Source organism: Jaculus jaculus, chromosome 10, assembly GCF_020740685.1.
Source record: "Jaculus jaculus isolate mJacJac1 chromosome 10, mJacJac1.mat.Y.cur, whole genome shotgun sequence".
NCBI lineage: Eukaryota > Metazoa > Chordata > Mammalia > Rodentia > Dipodidae > Jaculus > Jaculus jaculus.
Genome location: NC_059111.1, coordinates 38,482,548 through 38,501,846, shown reverse-complemented (window position 1 = coordinate 38,501,846; position 19,299 = coordinate 38,482,548). Strand labels below are relative to the sequence as shown.

At 41.6% G+C, this 19,299-nt stretch overlaps 1 protein-coding gene across 1 annotated transcript in view; it reads right to left on the bottom strand.

Annotated features, from left to right (window-relative positions):
* Positions 1-18,995, bottom strand: part of Tmem30a (transmembrane protein 30A) — a 37,121-nt gene extending 18,126 nt beyond the window's left edge. The window contains exons 1-3 of the mRNA XM_004660486.2: positions 18,697-18,995; positions 5,795-5,902; positions 2,744-2,851 (exon numbers count right to left, since the gene is read on the bottom strand). Coding sequence (XP_004660543.1) covers positions 2,744-2,851; positions 5,795-5,902; positions 18,697-18,933 — 453 coding nt within the window. The 5' untranslated portion in view covers positions 18,934-18,995. The remainder of the gene's footprint in view (positions 1-2,743; positions 2,852-5,794; positions 5,903-18,696) is intronic.
* Between the last annotated feature and the right edge of the window lie 304 nt (positions 18,996-19,299).

Below are 19,299 nucleotides of genomic sequence, written 5' to 3'. Positions count from 1 at the left end.
CCAGGCAACTACAGCCATCCTACTTTTGACAAAAATGTCACAAATATTCACTGGAGAAAAGACAAATTGTTCCTTAACAAATGGTGTGGGGGAAACTGTACATGTATATGTAGAAGGATGAAAATAAATCCTTATCTCTGCATGCACATCAATGAAATCCAAATGGATCAAAGACCTTAATAACAGACCTGAAACTGAAACTACTAGAGGAAAAAAGTAGGGTAAACCACTTAACACACTGGCATAGGCTATGACCTTCTGAATATAACCCAGTTGCTCAGGAAATAAAACCAGTAATCAACCAGTGGAACCTCATAAAACTACAAAGCTATTATACAGCAAAGGGCACTGTGAATAGAGCAAAGAGGCAACCTGCAAAATGGGAGAAAATCTTTGCCAGCTATATATATGATAGAGGATTACTATCCAGGATATAAAAAGAACTCCAAAAACTACACAATAATATATCAAACAACTCGATTAAAAAGAATGGGCTGTAGAACTGAATAGAGTTCATAGAAGAAATACAGATAGCATATAAACATCTAGAAAAATGTTCTATGTCCTCAGCCATCAGGAAAAATCAAATTAAAACTACTTTGAGATTCCATCTTACTCCTGTCAGAATGGCTATCAAGAAAACAAATGGCAATAAATGTGAGTGAGGATGTAGAAAAAGAGGAATGCTTCTACACTCTTGGTGGGAAGATTACCTGGTAGAGCCATTGTGGAAATCAGTGTAGAGGTTACTGAAACACCGAAAAATAGAGTTACCCTATGACCCAGCTATACCACTCCTAGGCGTATATCCCAAGGACTCTTCTTACTACCTTACTTGCACATCCATGTTTATTGCTGGTCCATTCATAGTAGCTAGGAAGGGAACCAGCCTAAATTTCCCTCAACTGATGAATGGATAATGAAGATGTGGTACATTTATACAATGGAATTCCATTCAGCAGTAAAGAAAAATAAAATCTGCAGGGAAATGGATAGATCTGGAAAGGCCCAGAAAGCCAAACATCTTATGTCCTCTTTCATATGTGGATCCTAGCTACAAATGCTTAGACTTTTGTGTGAGTTGGAGTGAAAAATCAGTAGGCCAGTAAACTAGAAAGGGGCTACAAGGGAGAGAGGGGAGGACTTGATGCTATTGTACATATGTAGGTAGACAAACAGATTACTGGGGGTGGAATGGCCTAAGCGAGGTCAGCAGAAGAGATTGAGTAAAAGGATAGAGGGAGGGTTAATGAAAATTCAGGATACTGTGAATAAGCCATATGAAAACTTACTTGTTTGGATAATGGCACACTCAGAAACCATAGACTGCCACTAGAAAAACTTCCGTGCCAGGGATGGGATACCTTCCAGTGAGTTGCTGACCAAGGCAGTCCCTGATGACCCAAAACATTTCAAGGCTCTTGGTTTCCCACCAGAAATAGATGGCAAGACCCTATTGCTGAAGACTCCACATGCCTGGGCTGCAAGGTCACTGGGAAATCAAGCTGGGACTGGGCTGAAAATCTCCTCCCTGTAGATCAGCTGACAGAAAGGTGGAAAAAGCTGCACTGTGTACAGCCCTATGGGAGACAGAGGCCATTAGTGATGAAAACAGTGGGCATTGCAAGCCTCAAGTTTGGCCTGCCAGGCAAAATGACCAAATGGGTGATATAGTGGCATGTCTGTTATGGGGTAAACCAACTGCTCTATGGGAAGGAATACATGCCTAGTACTGGAAGCCTATGGTGGGGGAGGTCATGAGCCTTAGGAATTTAACGCCTGCTTTTGTCTGGCTAAATGCAAATATTATGCTCACCAAACTGCCCTGCAGGCACTTTATTTAATGTTCATAGCCATATATTAATGCTACTCTCATTTGTGATTAGAGAATCTTCTCTTTTCAGATGGCAGTGACTATTGGGATGACCCAAAAGTACTGAGAAGTGATGGAGAATGCTCAGCACTATAATATCTCTATCACAACTTCCAAGTCTCAGGGTCCATTGCGGAAGAGGTAGCAGAAAGAATGCAAAAGCCAAAGAAAGGCTTACTTACAATGCAGACACCTAAGCTCAAATTGACCTTGTTATTCATGACCTAGCAATGCCTAGAACTACCTTCCCAATACCTTCATAATAGGAGGAAAAGATGATGACATCAAAATGAAAGACAGACTAAAGGACAAAGGGAAGGGATGTGATGGAGTGTGGATGTGTGAAGAGGAAAGTGGGGGAGGAGAGGGAATTATCATGGTTTATTGTCTATAAGTATAGAAGTTGTTAATAAAAAAGAATTAAAAATAAATAAGTAACTAAGAAGCTCCACAGACTGGTAGCTATCTGTTATATTTTTACTGCTCATTATTGCCACAGGTAAAAAAAAAAAAGTCAATACTTTTATTCAATTTTAAAGCACAATTCCAGTAATTAAATGCAGCTCATTTGCATATGTCTACCTAGTACAGTAAAAACAATCAAACCCAAACAAAATAAGTACACATCCAACAATCTGCACTGATAAAAATTCCATTAGACAGATGAAGCCAAAATCCCAATAATTACTATAATAAGTGGGAAGTATTAAGTATTTGAAGTTAATAACATGTACAAATTCCAGAAAAACTATTTTAATTAAAAATTGTCCATACAAGCTAGAAATGACAAGCAATACTTCCATTTCCTACAATAGTATTAAAAGTTCTTATTCTGCAGATAACACATTTTATATTTTATCTTTTACTCACAAGTAAAGCACTAGGATCTCCATTTAGCTGACTGTCATCTCTAGATTTCACATAACGTCGGTGGTTCTGATAGAAATTAGACAGTCCATAATACATAAACACATTGCCCTGGAGAAAACAAAAGTTTTTGTATAAAAATTATTTCGTATTATCTTTTTCCATCTGTACATAAATATTAAATCATTTGTACACAGTGGTTTTCAATCTGTATTAAATACTAAGGTGAATTCTATAGTGCTTAACATGCAACATGGTACAAATACCATGTCTGGGTTGTAGTTCTGCTACAGTAGAGTGTTTGCCTAGCATGTCCATGCTCCAGGTCCATTCTGGGTGTCACAAAAGCTAAATAAACAAATACACACCCATAGGGTCTCATTCTAGCCTAGACTGACCTGGAATTCACTATGTAGTCTTAGCTGGCCTCAAACTGACAATGAACCTTCTACCTTTGCCTCCTAAATGCTGCAATTAAAGATGTGTACCACCATGCCCAGCCTTGTTTTCTCTTTTTTAATTATAACTTTATTTTTTATATTCTTATCCTCAATGACAAGGAGCACAGGCCAGATGTGGTGGCTTGTGCCTTTAATCTCAGCACTCAGGAGGCTGGTGCAGGAGGATTACATGTCAGCATGGGCTAGACAAAATTCTAGGTTGGCCTTGATTACAGTTGGACCTCACCTCAAAAACAAAAAGGAAATTCACTCACATTGATCTGCTACTCTCTCCTATACTATCATTTAAGTACTGATTTTTTAAAATATTTTATTTATTTAATAGAGAGAGGAGAAAGAGGAAGAAAAAGAAACAGATAAAGAAAGAATGAAGCCAGGCATGGTGGCCCACACCTTTAATCCCAGCACTCGGGAGGCAGAGGTAGGATCACCAAGAGTTCAAGGCCACCCTGAGACTACAGAGTGAATTTCAGGTCAGCCTGGGCCAGAGTAAGACCCTACCTCAAAAAACAAAAAAAGAAAGAAAGAAAGAAAGAAGGAAGGAAGGAAGGAAGGAAGGAAGGAAGGAAGGAAGGAAGGAAGGAAGGAAGGAAGGAAGGAAGGAAGGAAGGAAGGAAGGAAGGAAGGAAGGAAGGAAGGAAGGAAGGAAGGAAGGAAGGAGGGAAGGAGGGAGGGAGGGAGGGAAGGAAAGAAGGAAAGAAGGAAAGAAATGGGTGCACCAGGGCCTCTAGCCACTGCAAAAGAACTCTAGACACGTGACACTCGTACTAGGGAATCAAACCTGGAGTCCTTAGGCTTCACAGGCAAGCGCCTTAACTGCTAAGCCATCTCTCCAGCCCAGAATTGATTATTAAAGGTAATAGTGACACAAACTGTAATTCCAGCACTTGACAGGCAAAGGCAGAAAGATCATGAGTTCTAGGCCAACCTAGGCTACACAGAGGAGTTGATTTACAGTGGCAGAAGGCCCTGGAGTGCCCATAAATCTCTCTGTCTCTGACTCTCTCTCTCTCTCTCTCAAATAAATAAAAAATACTAGGGCTAGAGGGATTGCTTAGTGGTTAAGGCACTAGCCTACAAAGCTAAAGGACCCAGGATCAATTCCCCAGGACCCACATAAGCCGGATGCACAAGGTGGCACATGCTTCTGGAGTTTGTTTGCAACAGCTGAAGGCCCTGGCATGACCATTCTCTCTCTTGGTTGCTCGCTCGCTCGCTCGTGCTCTCCGTGTGTGTGTGTGTGTGTGTGTGTGTGTGTGTGTGTGTGTGTGTCTGCCTTTCTTTCTCTCTCAAATAAAAAAATTTTTTCAAAAAAATAAGTCACATTTTTTAAAAGTGACACAAGTGTTCGGCATTAATTTTCAGTGGCAAGAGGCACAGGTGTTCACACACATGCACGAGTGCACACACACACACGTAAATAAATAAATTTTCAAAAAAGGAGACCTTTTGAGTGAATTAAAGTAAGTAAAATGAACTTAAAATTCCCTGAAAAACAAAGGCTTTAAGTTCAGTTCAAGGTCAGTGCAGAAGCAAAGAACCTTTCAGAGAATGAATGTGAGGTTGAGCACATATCCTAAAAGGAAGTTCTGAAATAAATGTTTTTGAGTAGGGATGTAATAGAGTTTCTAAATCATTCCAAGTCTTTCATTTCAATTCTGCCTGTTCTAACAAAAGCCAAATTTGGGCATCTTTATTTTGCCCACCACAATGCAATGCTATACTTTTAAGGATATACTGAATTCATGTTATTTCTGTTTAAAAAAAAAAAGCCAAATTAAATCCCTGCCCTCTCCCAAATCATTTTCCTGTCCTCACTCCCACCACCCAACATTTTGTCTTAATGCTAGAGCAACTGTAACCACTAGATGGCCAGCATCTTCCAGATACCACTATACTTACCACTACTCCAAACACCTAAAATACAAAAGATGAAAGCTAGTGTGTTTATGTCAGTTTTACTCCCTGAAGACTATGAGCTCAGTTTTCAGGTAGAAGACAAAGCAAACTGTTCTCCACACCAACTATGACTTACGTCCTTTCCCAATATGTTGGGCTATCAAGAAGAGTAAGTATTACTACAATGAGAGGGGAGAGAGAAAGAACACCAAATGCCAAAATACAACAAATTAATAAAATTTTAATAAGTGTAATGCTTCATATTTCACAAAAATAATTTAATTAGGTAATGTAATAATCAGTATTATTCCATCAAGTTAAAAGTATGAAAACAATTTGACAAATAATTTAAGAATATTTACACAATCTGAAGAAACACCAGAGATTGAGAAATAATTTTATGTATAATCACAAGGATATAAATGATAAAAAATTGATTTGTACTGTTATAAAATTATCCACTGAAAGGATAAAGTATTGCCATAAATTGTGTTTACAAAATACAAACTAAAGTAACCCATTCAAATAAACATGTTTAATTATCAGACAACAAAATGCAACCACTCAGCATTTAAAACAATCTTGCTTAAATATGTATGGATTCCACTAAATTAAACTCAACAAAAAGGAAATAGCTAGTAAAAACAATAATTTTAAGCATAATTTTTCTAACACAGAACTTGAAAACACAGACCTCAAATGACTTTTCCAATGTGAAGTTAATGGTACAAATGCAAGGTGTCACATCCAGAGACAAACATTTATTGCAGGGACTGGAAGGCTCTGTTCCGGTATAATCAATCTGCAAGAAAAAAAATATAACTAAGCACTTCTTTGGACACTGATAGAATCTGCTATTATAAGAAAAAATAATTAATCGCAGCACTCGAGAGGCAGAGGCAGATGGAACACTGTGAATTGAGGCCACCCTGAGACTACATAATGAATTCCAGGTCAGCCTGGGCTGCAGTGAGACCCTGCCTCCAATAAAAACAAAATTAAAAAAAAGGAAAACTAAGTCCTATGAAGCAGCCAAGACAAAAGTCAGACAAAAACAGCTGTTAAAGTCATCTCTTGATTTTGACATTGTGAGGTGTCAAATACTAAAGAATGGTCTCTGTTGTGATACTCACTTATCTTTCCAATCAATGCCCTCTCTGTTTTCCACCAAAACAAATAAATACATTTATGGGTAAAGTTATAAAGATGAGTAAGATTCAAAGCTTGTGGTGATGTATAGCTAGCTATAAGGTCTAAACTACTAAAATACAAGTATGTAGAAAGTAATATATATTTTCTTCTTTTTTAAATTTTTATTCATTAATTTGAGAGAGGGAGAGAGAATTAGCATGCCAGGGCCTCCAGCTACTGCAAACAAACTCCAAAAACATGTGCCACCCTGTGCATCTGGCTTACTTGGGTCCTGGGGAATCAAACCTGGGTCCTTTGGCTTTGCAGCTGAGTGCCTCCATTGCTAAGCCATCCTCCAGCCCTCTTTTCTTCTTAAATCTCAATCTTAAATATTTTCATAGTCATCTCAGCTTTTCATGGTGTATTTTCAAATTCAAAAAGACAGCAAATGGGGCTGGAGGGTTGGCTTAGCGGTTAAGGCATTTGTCTGCAAAGCCAAAGGACCCAGGTTCGATTCCCCAGGATCCACGTTAGCCAGATGCACAAGGGGGTGCATGCGTCTGGAGTTCGTTTTCAGTGGCTAGAGGCCCTGGAGTGCCCATTAAAGACAGAGAACAGCAAAAAACTATGGGCTGGAAATGCAGCTCATCAGTATGCATAAGGTGTTTGCCCCAATACCACCAGAAAGAAAAAATAGAAAAGTTTTCTCTGTCTTCCCACAAAAAAAAAAAAAAAAAAAAAAGGGTGTGTTGAATGTTTTCTCTTTGTCCTAGGTTCCTGGCAGGGAGTTTCACCCTGGGAAATTCCCAGGTGACTGGAGTACCTTCCTTACTCAGATGCCCTTTGATTCACACTACAAGAAGATGGTTCAAGATGGGTACTGGTCAACAGAAAGACCAACCATGCAACCAAGGTCTCTGGCCCAGCACAACCTCTGGGGATAGGATCAGGGCTAGAAATGTACAGTTTTATGTTCAATCAATCATGTCTAATTGTGAAGTCCTGCACTGTAGTCTAGACACTAGTGCAGAGCTTTCTGGTTGGTAACCCTGTGGATATGCTGGGAACATGGTGTGTCCCAAGTACACAAGGAGAATTCTGACTTCTCTGTCACTTTTTGTAAGACTTTTAATCCCATTATGGAGCTCCATTCTTATGACTTCATATGAATCACCTCCAAATAGTTTCACCATGAATTTGAGAAAGACAAAGCTATTCATAATATAACATAAAGATGACAAGCATTTGAAAAATGTTCAACATCAGCATATCATTAGGGAATTACGAATGAGAACCATAATGAGATACTGCAGTTTTCCTGGTAGCATGGTAAAGATCTAAACACCACAGAATGCACAAATAATGTAGAGCATAGGCACTCTCATTCATCGCTGGTAGGAATGCAGAATGATTGTTGGGGCAGTTTCTTGAACCTCAGCATCCTGTTAACATATGACCCAGCATTGCAGTTTTTGTACTTATCAAATAAATGGAAAATGTATGTCCATTTAAAAACCTGCACCTGGATGTCTATAGGAGGTTTCCTTGTATGTGCCATAATTTGGAATCAACCATTATAATGAAACAAAAAAAAATTAAAAACACATGATTGCTTAATAAAAGTTGGCTTTATCAGATTTTCAGACTAGAAATGTTTTTCATAAAAGCACATTTGTTGACTAGTGGAATTATGTTAGGAAAAATTCTTTCACTACAAATATCAATAAGAAGCTATGCCTATAAAACAACTAAAAACACAGGTCTCTGAGTGAAGACAGACTAAGTGTATTTGTTTAATGTTTTGTTTTTGTTTTGTTTTGTTTTTTTTGAGGCAGAGTCTCACTCTAGCCCAGGCTGACTTGGAACTCACTCTGTAGTGCCAGGCTGGCCTTGAACTCACAGTGATTTTTCTAACTCTGCCTGAAAAGTGCTGAGATTAGAAGTGTGGGCCACCACACCCACCTCAATTTTTCTCCTACACCTGTGGAAGTTGGTCATCAATAGCCAACTGAATCAATTTTAATAGCATAAGAAAAACCTCCACAAAAAAAAGGGGATAGAGTTTGAAGAGCCCAACTAACTGAACACTAGGAGAGTAGTGCACCCAAGAAGGCACAGAACCTCTTTGCTCCTTCTCCCATGCCTCCAATCCAATACATCTCTCCCACTTGTATGGCTACCTGTATCCTCCTTCCTAACGTCCCTTTATAATAAGAGGGAAAAGCCAGTTCCTGAGTTCCTAAAATCAATCAAATCCAGGGACAAATCATGAGAACCTACGTATACTTTTGTAAGAAGTATGGTCAAACTGGGGCTGTGTTCAGCATCTTAAGCAGAGTGCAGTCTTGTGGGACTGAGCCCTTAATCTGTTGGACTTGATGCTAGATCCTATTAGACAATGTCAGAATTGATGAAGTTATATGGGACCCGGATGGGTACAAAAACATTTAGTGTCAGAATTGCTAGGGAGAGGAGGTAAGAATTCTCATGTATCTGATATAGATACATAACAGGAGCCAAGTCAACTTTTTTATAGGCAGTCAGCCAGTGAGACAGGCCCAAGAAGAACATGGATGTCACCTTAACTGCCTTGGTAGGACTAGAATCCAAGTCTGACCCAGTCTCATTCAAGATGCTGCAATCAACAACCCAGCAGCACTTCCTGCTTCTTCAAGTTTTCCCCAGTTTAGCACACCTGTGGGCTGCAGCCCACCTGAGTCAGCCTCCTGAGAGCATCAACCAATCAGGTCGTTCCCTTACACACCTGAGTCTGATGAGGAGGCTCATCCTAATTGTATGTTTGACCCATACAAAGGAATATATGATAATATGTGTGAATCTCTCATTATTCTGGCCCTGACTCTTACAGTCCTTGCTTCCTGGCCCCTTTGGTAAGCTCTCTCTCATCCAGGCTTGGAAGATGAGGGGCTGCTTTTGTCCGTGCACTTTCCTGCCGTGTTTTGGGTCCTTTCTTATTTTGCTACATATACAATCTCTCTTAAAGTTGAGCCCCATACATTCTCTCTTTTGGTCCTCTCTGATCCTGCTTAAATACATTCATTATTAAATACCCAAGACTATACACAACCTGGCACCAGCTTATTGTCCTCACTTTCTTTTCATTTTCTTTACTTTTTAAATATTTTTCTTTATATTTTCAAGCAGAGAAAGAGAGAAAATGGGTGCACCAGTACCTACAGCCACTGCAAATGAACTCCAGATGCATGAACCACTTTGTGAATCTGGTTAATACATGGATACTAGGGAATCACCCCCAGGTCATTAAGATTTACAGACAAGTGCCTTAACTGCTAAGCCATCTCCCCAGCCTCCTGCTTTTTTGTTGTTATTGTTGTTGTTGTTTAAGGCAGGGTCTCACCCTAAGCCCAGACTGATCTGTAACTCACGCTAGAGCCCAGGCTGGCTTTGAACTCATGGTGATCTTCCTACCCCAGCCTCAGTGCTAGGGTTGTAGGTATAAGGCAACACAACTGGTTCTTTAGTCTTATTTTCTCTATATACTTTTTGATTTCCTGCCACCAAATCAATGCTCATTTCAATCTCTTCGAGTACAACCAAACTTCTCCTTTTTCATGGGCTCAGTGGATGGCACAGTGGACAAAATCACTTGTTATACAAGCCTGACAACCTGAGTTCAGATCCCCAGAACCCACATAAAGTGAGATTCAACAGAGTCTGGTATCCCAGCCTTCCTATGGTGAGATGGGAAGTGGAAACAAGAGAATCCTGGGAGCTTGCAGGCCAGATAGCCTCGTGTAAGCAGTGAACAAGAGACTCTGATCCAAACAAGGTAGAAGGCAGAAAACAGCTCCCCAAGTTCTCGTATAACTTTCACACGCACACTGTGGCATGTGCACATGGTAATGAAAACATTTTTTTTTTTTTTTTTTTTTTACAGCTGGGAAGATGGCTCAGCAATTAAAGGCACTTGCTTGTGCAGTCTGCCAGTCCAGGTTTGATTCCCTAGTACCCATATAGAGCCTGTTGCAGTCCGGTTCGCATTGCTGGTAGAAATCACCCAACCAAGAGCAGTTTCTGGGAAAAAGAGGTTTATTTGGCTTACAGGCTCGAGGGGAAGCTCCACGATGGCAGGGGAAAACGATGGCATGAGCAGAGGGTGGACATCACCCCCTGGCCAACAGAAGATGGACCACAGCAACAGGAGGGTGTGCCCAACACTGGGATGGGGAAACTGGCTATAAAGCCCATAAGCCCACCCCCAACAATACACTCCCTCCAGGAGGCATTAATTCCCAAATATCCATCAGCTGGGAACCTAGCATTCCGAACACCTAAGTTTATGGAGGACACCTGAATCAAACCACCACAGAGCCAGACGTAGGTAGAGCACAAAGTGAAACATGCATCTGGAATTCATTTGCAGTGGCTAGTGGCCCTGGCATGCCCATACTTACTCTCTCTGATTGCAAATAAATAAAAAATTGTGGGGGGAGAGGGTATGACTGAGTGAGAGGGGGGGTATTAAAGATCCAACTCAAAGCCTACATCCCTCACAAAGCTTTTCCTGATCACCAGAGACAGATGTGATCTTTCACTTTTGTTTTGTTAAGATCAGTTTGTTATGTGACCTAGGCTGGCCCCTAGTTTGTTATCCTCATGCATCAGCCACCCTAGTACTTGTATGACAGACACACACCACCATACCCAGACATGAGCCTAACTTTCTTTGAACTCATATTCTGTGGGTGCCACTCATCTGGACCAATGCTTAGTTACCCCATTATGTGTATTGTCTGTCTCACTCACTGTCCCCCCCCCCTTTTCTTTTTTTGAGATTGACTACCCTATAGACTGGACTGGGTATGAAATCTCTATATTGCAAAAGACATTGAACTCCTGATCCTCCTGCCTCCACCTCTCAAGTGCAGGACTTTACAAGCATGTGTCACCACATCAGGTTTATGTTTTGTTTTTACAAAGCTGGGGACTAAACCCAGGACCTTGCACATGCTAATTAAGGGCTCTATCACCAAGCTACATCCACAGCTCCTATTATGTCTGTCGCATCTTTCCTAGAAGATTGAAGGCTCCTGAAGAAAAGGCTCATGCTTGAAAAATAAAAGAGGAAAAAAGCTGTTCTTACACATTTTCAATTTCAGTTACCCACTATGCCCAAGCAGGTATTTTGTATATACAGAAAATATACCATACTAATTAAAATCCTTGATAAATGAAATTCTGTGTATGCGTGTTCACAATCAAATATCCACTACAACCTTTGTCAGCTAAAATTCAAGGGCAGCTTGACCTAACTTCTAAATTAGAACAAAATCTATTAGGTCTAACAACCCAATAGGCTTCAAAAAATGAAGTTTACAGGTTGGGGAGATGGCTCAGCAGTTAAAGTTGCTCACTTGCAAAGCCTGCCAGCCTGGATACAACTCCCCAGTACCCATGTAAAGCCTGACATGTAAAGTGGTACAGCCATCTAGAGTTCCTCTGCAACAGTAAGAGACCCTGGCATGCCCAGAATCTTTTTCCTTTCTTTCTTCCTTCCTTCTTTCCTTCCCTCCCTCCCTCCCTCCCTCCCTCTCTCTTTCTTTTTGAGGTAGGGTCTCCCTCCAGCCCACGCTGACCTGGAATTCACTCTGTAGTCCCAGGCTGGCTGTAACTCCTACTCCACCTTCCAAGTGCTGGGATTAATGGTGTGTGCCACCTCACCCAGGTCCCATAATCTTCTGCTTTCTTTCTCCTTGCAAATAAATAAAATTAATTTTGTAAATGTTTATTTATTTGAGAGAGAGTAAGAGTGAAAGGCAGAGAGAGAGAGAATGGGTATGCCAAGGCCTTTAGCCACTGCAAACTAATTTCACACTCATGACCCACCTTATATATCTGGCTTACGTGGGTACTGGGGAATCAAACCTAGGACCTTTAGCTTTGCTGGCAAGTGCATTAAACACTAAACCATCTCTCCAGCACAAAATTATTTTTTTTAATGAAGTTTACATTGACAGTTCTAAATCTTAACAGAAAAGAGGCTTCTGAGTAGAAGGGACACAATTCCTGGTTTTTTTTTAAACATAATTTTTAAAAATTTTTTATTTATTTGTTTGACAGCAACAGACAGAGAGAGAGAGAATGGGTGTGCCAGGGACCCCAGCCACAGCAAACTAACTCCAGCTGTGTGTTTGTCCCCTTGTGCATCTGGCTTACGTGGTCCTGGGGAATTGAGACTCGAACCGGGGTCCTTAAGCTTCACAGGCAAGCGCTTAACAACTAAGCCATCTCTCCAGCCCCATAGTATTTTATTTATTTATTTATTTATTTGAGAGCTACAGACAGAGAGAGAAAGAGGCAGAGAGAAAGAGAGAATGGGCGCACCAGGGCTTCCAGCCATTGCAAACGAACTCCAGACGCGTGCACCCCCTTGTGCATCTGGCTAACGTGGGTCCTGGGGAATCAAGCCTTGACCCGAGGTCCTTAGGCTTCACAGGCAAGCGCTTAACCACTAAGCCATCTCTCCAGCCCCTCCTAGTATATTTTTAACTGCCAAAAGCGTATCAGGAGATAGCTCAGTGGTTAAAGGCACTTGCTTACAAAGCTGCTGGCCTGGGTTCGATTCCCCAGCACCCATGTAAAGCCACATGTGTCTGGAGTTTGTCTGCTGCAAGAGGCTCTGGAATGCCCATCAGATCCTTCCTTTCTTTCTCTTTCTCTGTGCATTCAAATAAATAGTTTTTTTTTTTAAGCCTACCAGGCACAATTCAAAATACAATGAGAGTATTATAAAACCTCCTGATTAAGCTGGGCTCTAATCCCAGCAAAGGTAGGAGAATCGCTGTGAGTTTGAAGCCACCCTGAGACTACATAGTGAATTCCAGGTCAGCCTGAACTAGAATGAGAGCCTACCTCAAAACAAAACAAAACAAACAAACAAACAAAAAAAACTGGTTAATGTAAATCCCAAGGACAGAGAACCAGAAGCAAACCAACTGTAAGTGAGGTCAGTTGAAGAGTTATTATACTGCTCATCTTTGTTCTGCAATAAGTCTAAACAGTCCCGTAAATCAAACTGGATTTTCTTCTTAATAATTTTAAAACTACATCCTACTCCTTAGAAACAGACTGAACTGAATGTGATAAGAAAGGTAGAATTTAAAGGACATGTATATTACACTGTACACAAAGAAGGCTGGAAAGTTTCTTTCTGAAATCAATATAAGACCCAAACAGCCACACAACAAAATGCTGAGTAATAAGATAAACCACTTAAGTATTAATCAGATTAAGTTAAAAATGGCACTTTAAGTACCTACAGAATTTGTCCAGAGCCCTTTCTAGAGGTTCTATGAAGACAAAAGGTGAACAAAGTAAAAATGTCCAAAGAATTCTTTAGGCTGCTTGAATTGTATCTATGACAAAAAAAAAAAAACAAACTCAAAAACTATTATTACTGAAACAAAAATCATGGCAAACTTAGCTAAGGTGAGTTCTATCTACTAATCTGTAGTAAAATGGTAAAGCTCAGTCAGTTACCAGGGTCATGAAACCTACCCTCCTCAAATGATTCTTAAGGATTACAGTGTGGAACTTAACATAGCTATTTGTTGTAGCAAATGCTAAATCTGCTAGAATACTTCTTTAAATCAAGAACAGGCATTGCTTTTCTGTAAAAGGCCAGAAAATAAACATTTTAGGCTGTGTAGTCAAAGGAACAAGTTCTTATGTAAAAAAGAGGAAGACTTTTCAACTTTTTATTCGTGAAATTTAAAATGTAACAATAGTTCCACACAATTTTTTGGCAGCAGCATAGGTCTACTTCTGAGAAGAATGGAATTCCTTGCAGGGGTAACATTCCACATAACTGGGATGCAAAGCTAGTGTTTCCTATCATCAAACTGATTGCAATCCATCTGGAAACCCATTGTCAATCCTAGACATAAAAGCAGGTTTCATGGGGCATGTCTTTAATCCCAGCACTCAGGAGGCAGAGGTAGGAGGATCACCGAGAGTTCAAGGCCACCCTGAGACTCCAGTGAATTCCAGGTTAGCCTGGGCTAGTGAGACCCTACCTGGGGGGGGGGGGGGAAGCAGGACTCCCACAGGGAACACTCTGCTCCTTTGCTTCAGCCAAGCAGATCCATGACATTTCTGGGAATATTATTTTTAATATAATATTTCTGGGATAATGTGAAAGATCCACTAGCTTTGCTTTACGTTTTTGGGATTGGGCTGGGGAGATGTCTCAGTAGCTGAAGGCATGAACTTGCAAAGCCTAACAGTCTTGGCTTGATTCCCCAGGACCCACATAAAGCCAGATGCACCACATGAAGCATACATCTGGAGTTGATTTGCAGTACTTGATTTTACAAGTCTCTTCGGCCATAGTAATCTGAGCTAACACACCAATTATCAATTATCAAATATCAATTATCAAGCTTATAAAACTAAAGCTAAAATATATAAATGGCTTATAGAATATTAAATGTTGGCAAGAATTTCTTTTTGCCAACTGAGTGTGGTGGTGCACGCCTTTAATCCCAGCACTTGGGAGGCAGAGGTAGGAGGATCACAGTGAGTTCAAGGCCACCCTGAGACAACATATGAATTCCAGGTCAGCCTGAGCTAGAGTGAAACCCTACCTCAAAAAAAAAAAAAACAGAAATTTCTCATTTTCTATTTCCTTTTAATAACTCCTACTGTATTTTCACCTAAATCAGGGCTCCCAGAGTACAAGGAGTGAGGGGCAGAGCTCAGCAGGGTAGCACGTGCTTACAGCCCAAAATAAAAAAAATAAAAGAGTACAGAACAAATACAAACCAAGTGAGTTTTGGGAAAGCTCTCTAGGTTTTTTGTTAGCACCAGACCCAATTCACAGCAATTTCTCTACATATTTAACACCAACTTTATGCTTTCAGCCCAACTGTGTCACTGCTGGTATAAAATTACTAATGGTTTTAAATTTTCATTTTCTCCAGTTCTAAATGTTATAAACCACATCTAAGCTGGACATCACAGAATTTCTGAAGTACACAGCATCCTAAAGAGTCTAGTCTCAATCTCTGATTTGTCAAGTAAAGAAAGAACCGAACTCAATCAAAAAAGCATGCCTCTGATCATAAAATAGAGTGAGATTTGGGATTCTCACTCTAACACGGGACTTTTAGCTTTGGTGCTCTTCTGACCAGACAAAACTACAACCAAGCATTATAGTGGAACCCAAGTTTGAGGGCTGGGAAGATGGCTCAGCAGTCGACGGCATTTTATTTTCTTGCAAGGTCTGCTGCCTAAGGTTCAACTCCCAAAGTTACACACAGATGCAAAGAACAGTATAAGCATATGGAGTTTGCAGTGACAAAGAGGCCCTGAAACACACAAACACACACAAATAAATTAATTAAAAATGAAAACCCAAAGCCAGGCATAGTGGCACCTGCCTTTAATCACATCATTCAGGAGGCAGACGTAGGAGGATCGCTGTGAGATCAAGGCCACTCTGAGACTACATAGTTAATTCCAGGTCAGCCTGAGCCAGAGTGAGACTCTACCTCAAAAACACAGGAAAAAAAAAAAAAGAAAAAGAAAACCCAAAGTTTTATAAGCAGTTAAATATTTTGGTGCAAGAGTAAATATTATCAGAAGTTTTGATAACTTAGTAAATATTTATACTAAGTCCCAAATTTTTATTGCTTTCATTTTAGTATCGTAAGAAACTTAAGATAACTTATTTTTTTTTTTATTTACTTGGGAGAGGGAAGGCGGAGCTAGGAAGGATGGGCACACCAGAGCCTCCAGCCACTGCAAACGAACTCCAGACAGATGGGCCAGCCTTGTGCATCTAGCTTACTTTGATACTGGAACTGAACCTAGGTCCTTTGGCTTTGCAGGCAAATGCCTTAACCACTAGACCATCTCTCCCACCTAGATGATTTAAATTTCTAACGTTAAATTATTTTCTTCTGCTTTGTCTATTATCATTTTAGTAAGAATCAATGTACTACTGAAGCTTTAAAATGGAAACAAAGGGGTCAGACATGGTGGCACACACCTTTAATCGCAGCACTTGGGAGGCATAGGTAGGAGGATCACTGTGAGTACAAGGCCACCCTGAGACTACATAGTGAATTCCAGGTCAGCCTGGGCTAGAGTAAGACCCTACCTCGAAAAAGAAAAAAAATGAAAAAAGGGGGTTGGATAGATGGGTCAGCAGTTAAGGTGTTTGCCTGCAAAGCCTTTAAAAACTCCGGTTTGATACCCCAGGACCCATGTAAAGCCAGATGCACAAAGTGGCTCATGTGTCTGTGGGGGCTGGAGGCCCTGGCATGGCCATTCTGTCTGCCTCTCTTCCCTCTCTCGCTCTGCTTGCAAATAAATACATAAGCTGGGCGTGGTGGCGCACGCCTTTAATCCCAGCACTCGGGAGGCAGAGGTAGGAGGATTGCCGTGAGTTCGAGGCCACCCTGAGACTCCATAGTGAATTCCAGGTCAGCCTGGGCTGGAGAAAGACCCTACCTTGAAAAACCAAAAAAAAAAAAAAAAAATACATAAAAGTATCTTTTAAAAACTGGAGATGAAGACATAATGCTCAAGTAATTTACTATAAAAATCTCAATCTCTCTAACTCACTTCTCATCTCCTGCTAAAGGACCACCTTAACTCATACCTATACTGCTTCTAATTCTCATCCTACAAGACAGCACTATACTGCTTCTAATTCTCAAGACAACACTATGCTATGGTCTTTGAATGCTCATGGCCTGATATAATGAATGATCCCAGTGTATCTGAGAGAACAAGACTGACTATCCCTCATACAAAATGGTGAGAACAGGAGGGTTTCAGATTTGAGGTTTCACAATTTGGAATAGCCATGTAGACTTCAACAATTTAACATGCTTAATTTGAAAGTGTGAAATCCAAAATACTTCAAAATCAAAACTTCACACTTTGGAGCATTTTAGACTACATTTGCAGGACTACAAGGGAGACTAAAAATCATAAATAAAAATGCATATAGAAGGGCGGGGGAAATGGTTTAGCGGTTAAGGCATTTGCCTATGAAGCCTAAGGACCCCAGTTCAATTCCCCATTACCCACATAAGCCAGATGCACAAGGGGTGCATGCATGGGAGTGCGTTTGCAGTGGCTGGAGACCCTGTGACACCCATTCTGTCTTTGTCTCTGCTCCTTCCTTCCTCTCTCTCTCTCTCTCAAATAAAATTTTTTAATGCACATAAAAAAACACGTGATGACAGTTGCTTTGGTTAATAAATAGAAAATAATTCTTTATAAAACATTTCAAAACTAGTTGTGGTACATATACTTTACTAACACTGAATCACTGTGCAACTTAAAAATATAAGTCTTGTTTTAGTGATTGTACTGTAATTTTTTTAAATATATTTTTTTATTTATTTATGAGAGAGAAAGGCCAGGGACTCCAGCCACTGCAAACGAACTCCAGACACATGCACCCTCTTGTGTATCTGGTTTACGTGAAACCTGGAGAATCGAACCCGGGATCTTTTGGCTTTGCAGGCAAACGCCTTAACCACTAAGCCATCCCTCCAGCCCATACTGTAATTTTAACTAGAACTCGATGTGGTTAATAAAACTCTGAAAGTCTCCTTAAGTCACATACATACAGTATGTTAAGTGTGCACAGATACATCCCTATGACAGAACGTAAGAAATGAAGATTGTATGCTATCACGTCTTACCCTCTTCAAACAGTGTTTACAGTCTACTATCAACCGTCTTCCCCTCCACAGACGGGTAAAAATATTGTGATTGCTGCTCTGACACTAATCAAAATGCTTCCCCAATGTAAGTGTTTCAATCATGTCTTCTTCAAATAAAATTATTCAATAAAATCTCAACAAAAATGTTTAATAAACACTGCCCAACTTACTAAACCTTGTGTGGGGTCATCAATATGTAAAGTTTTAAAATCACAGAGGGGCAAAAGTAAGGTGAATGTAAGGCTTAATATCAGTAAACAAGGACTAACAGCAAATTCCAAAGGAAAGTGTCACGTTATCTTTCACTTGTATGGTGGCCAGTAACTAAAAACATTTAATTACCTCTAAATCAAAGGCGCTGTGCACGCTCCAATCACGCATGGTAACACGTACCCTGGTAACATACGGCTAAATTTCTTAGTTAAGAATCAACCTCTGTGACTGAGTCTGAGCTCAACAGGGGCCATGATGCGGCTCGGTCTTGGGTAATCCCGGCGCAGGTGGCACCCCTCGGAGCCGGCCAATCCCTCGAGTGACCACCACACTCGACTTCTCCCTCCTCCAGCAGGTCACGGCCAGCCCTCGGGGAAGGACCTCACAACGACCCTTCCATGCTGCGTTCCCCACACGTAAAACTCGGCAAGAGGGAGCTGGAGGTGAGCTGCACCCCAGAACCGAACGGCGCGGAGTGAGGAGAACCAGCCGGGAGGGCGCGGCCCGCCGCCCACCCGGCGCTCACCTCGATCTCGCGGATGTTGTTGGACGTGACGAAGATGCCGATGCCAATGGGGATGAAGATGAGGCCGATGATGAAGAAGGTGGGTAGCACCGTGCCGGCCGTGAGGATTGGCTGCCAGGCGGGCAGCCGTTGCTGTTTGAAGGCCGTGTTGTCCGGCCTCCGGGTCTTGGCGGTGCCCCCGGGGGCGCACGGGGGCCCGCCGTCCACCTCATCCTTCGCGTTATAGTTCATCGCCATCGAGCCCCGGGCGGCGCTCGGCCACGTCCAGGCGGAGCGCCCAGGGGACCCGCCGGCTCACCGTGACAGGACCCGCGCAGGCGCCGCTCCCACCGCCGCCGAGGGGCGGAAGAGGCGGGACCTTCCGCAGACGGCCGCAGACCGGAAGCGGGAGCCGGCCGGAGACGCCCGAGGGAGGGAGTGAAGGAGGGAGAGGAAAGAGGGAGAAGGCGGAGGGGCAGGGGGAGGGGAGGGGAGGAGTTGAGAAGGGGCCCGAAAGAGGCACGCGCGCACCCCGACCATCAGCCCTGTGACGACAACGCGAGGGGCTCGGCCCTGGCGAGCGGCTCGCTGCGCATGCGCGTCCCCAGGCAGGTCAGGGCGCTT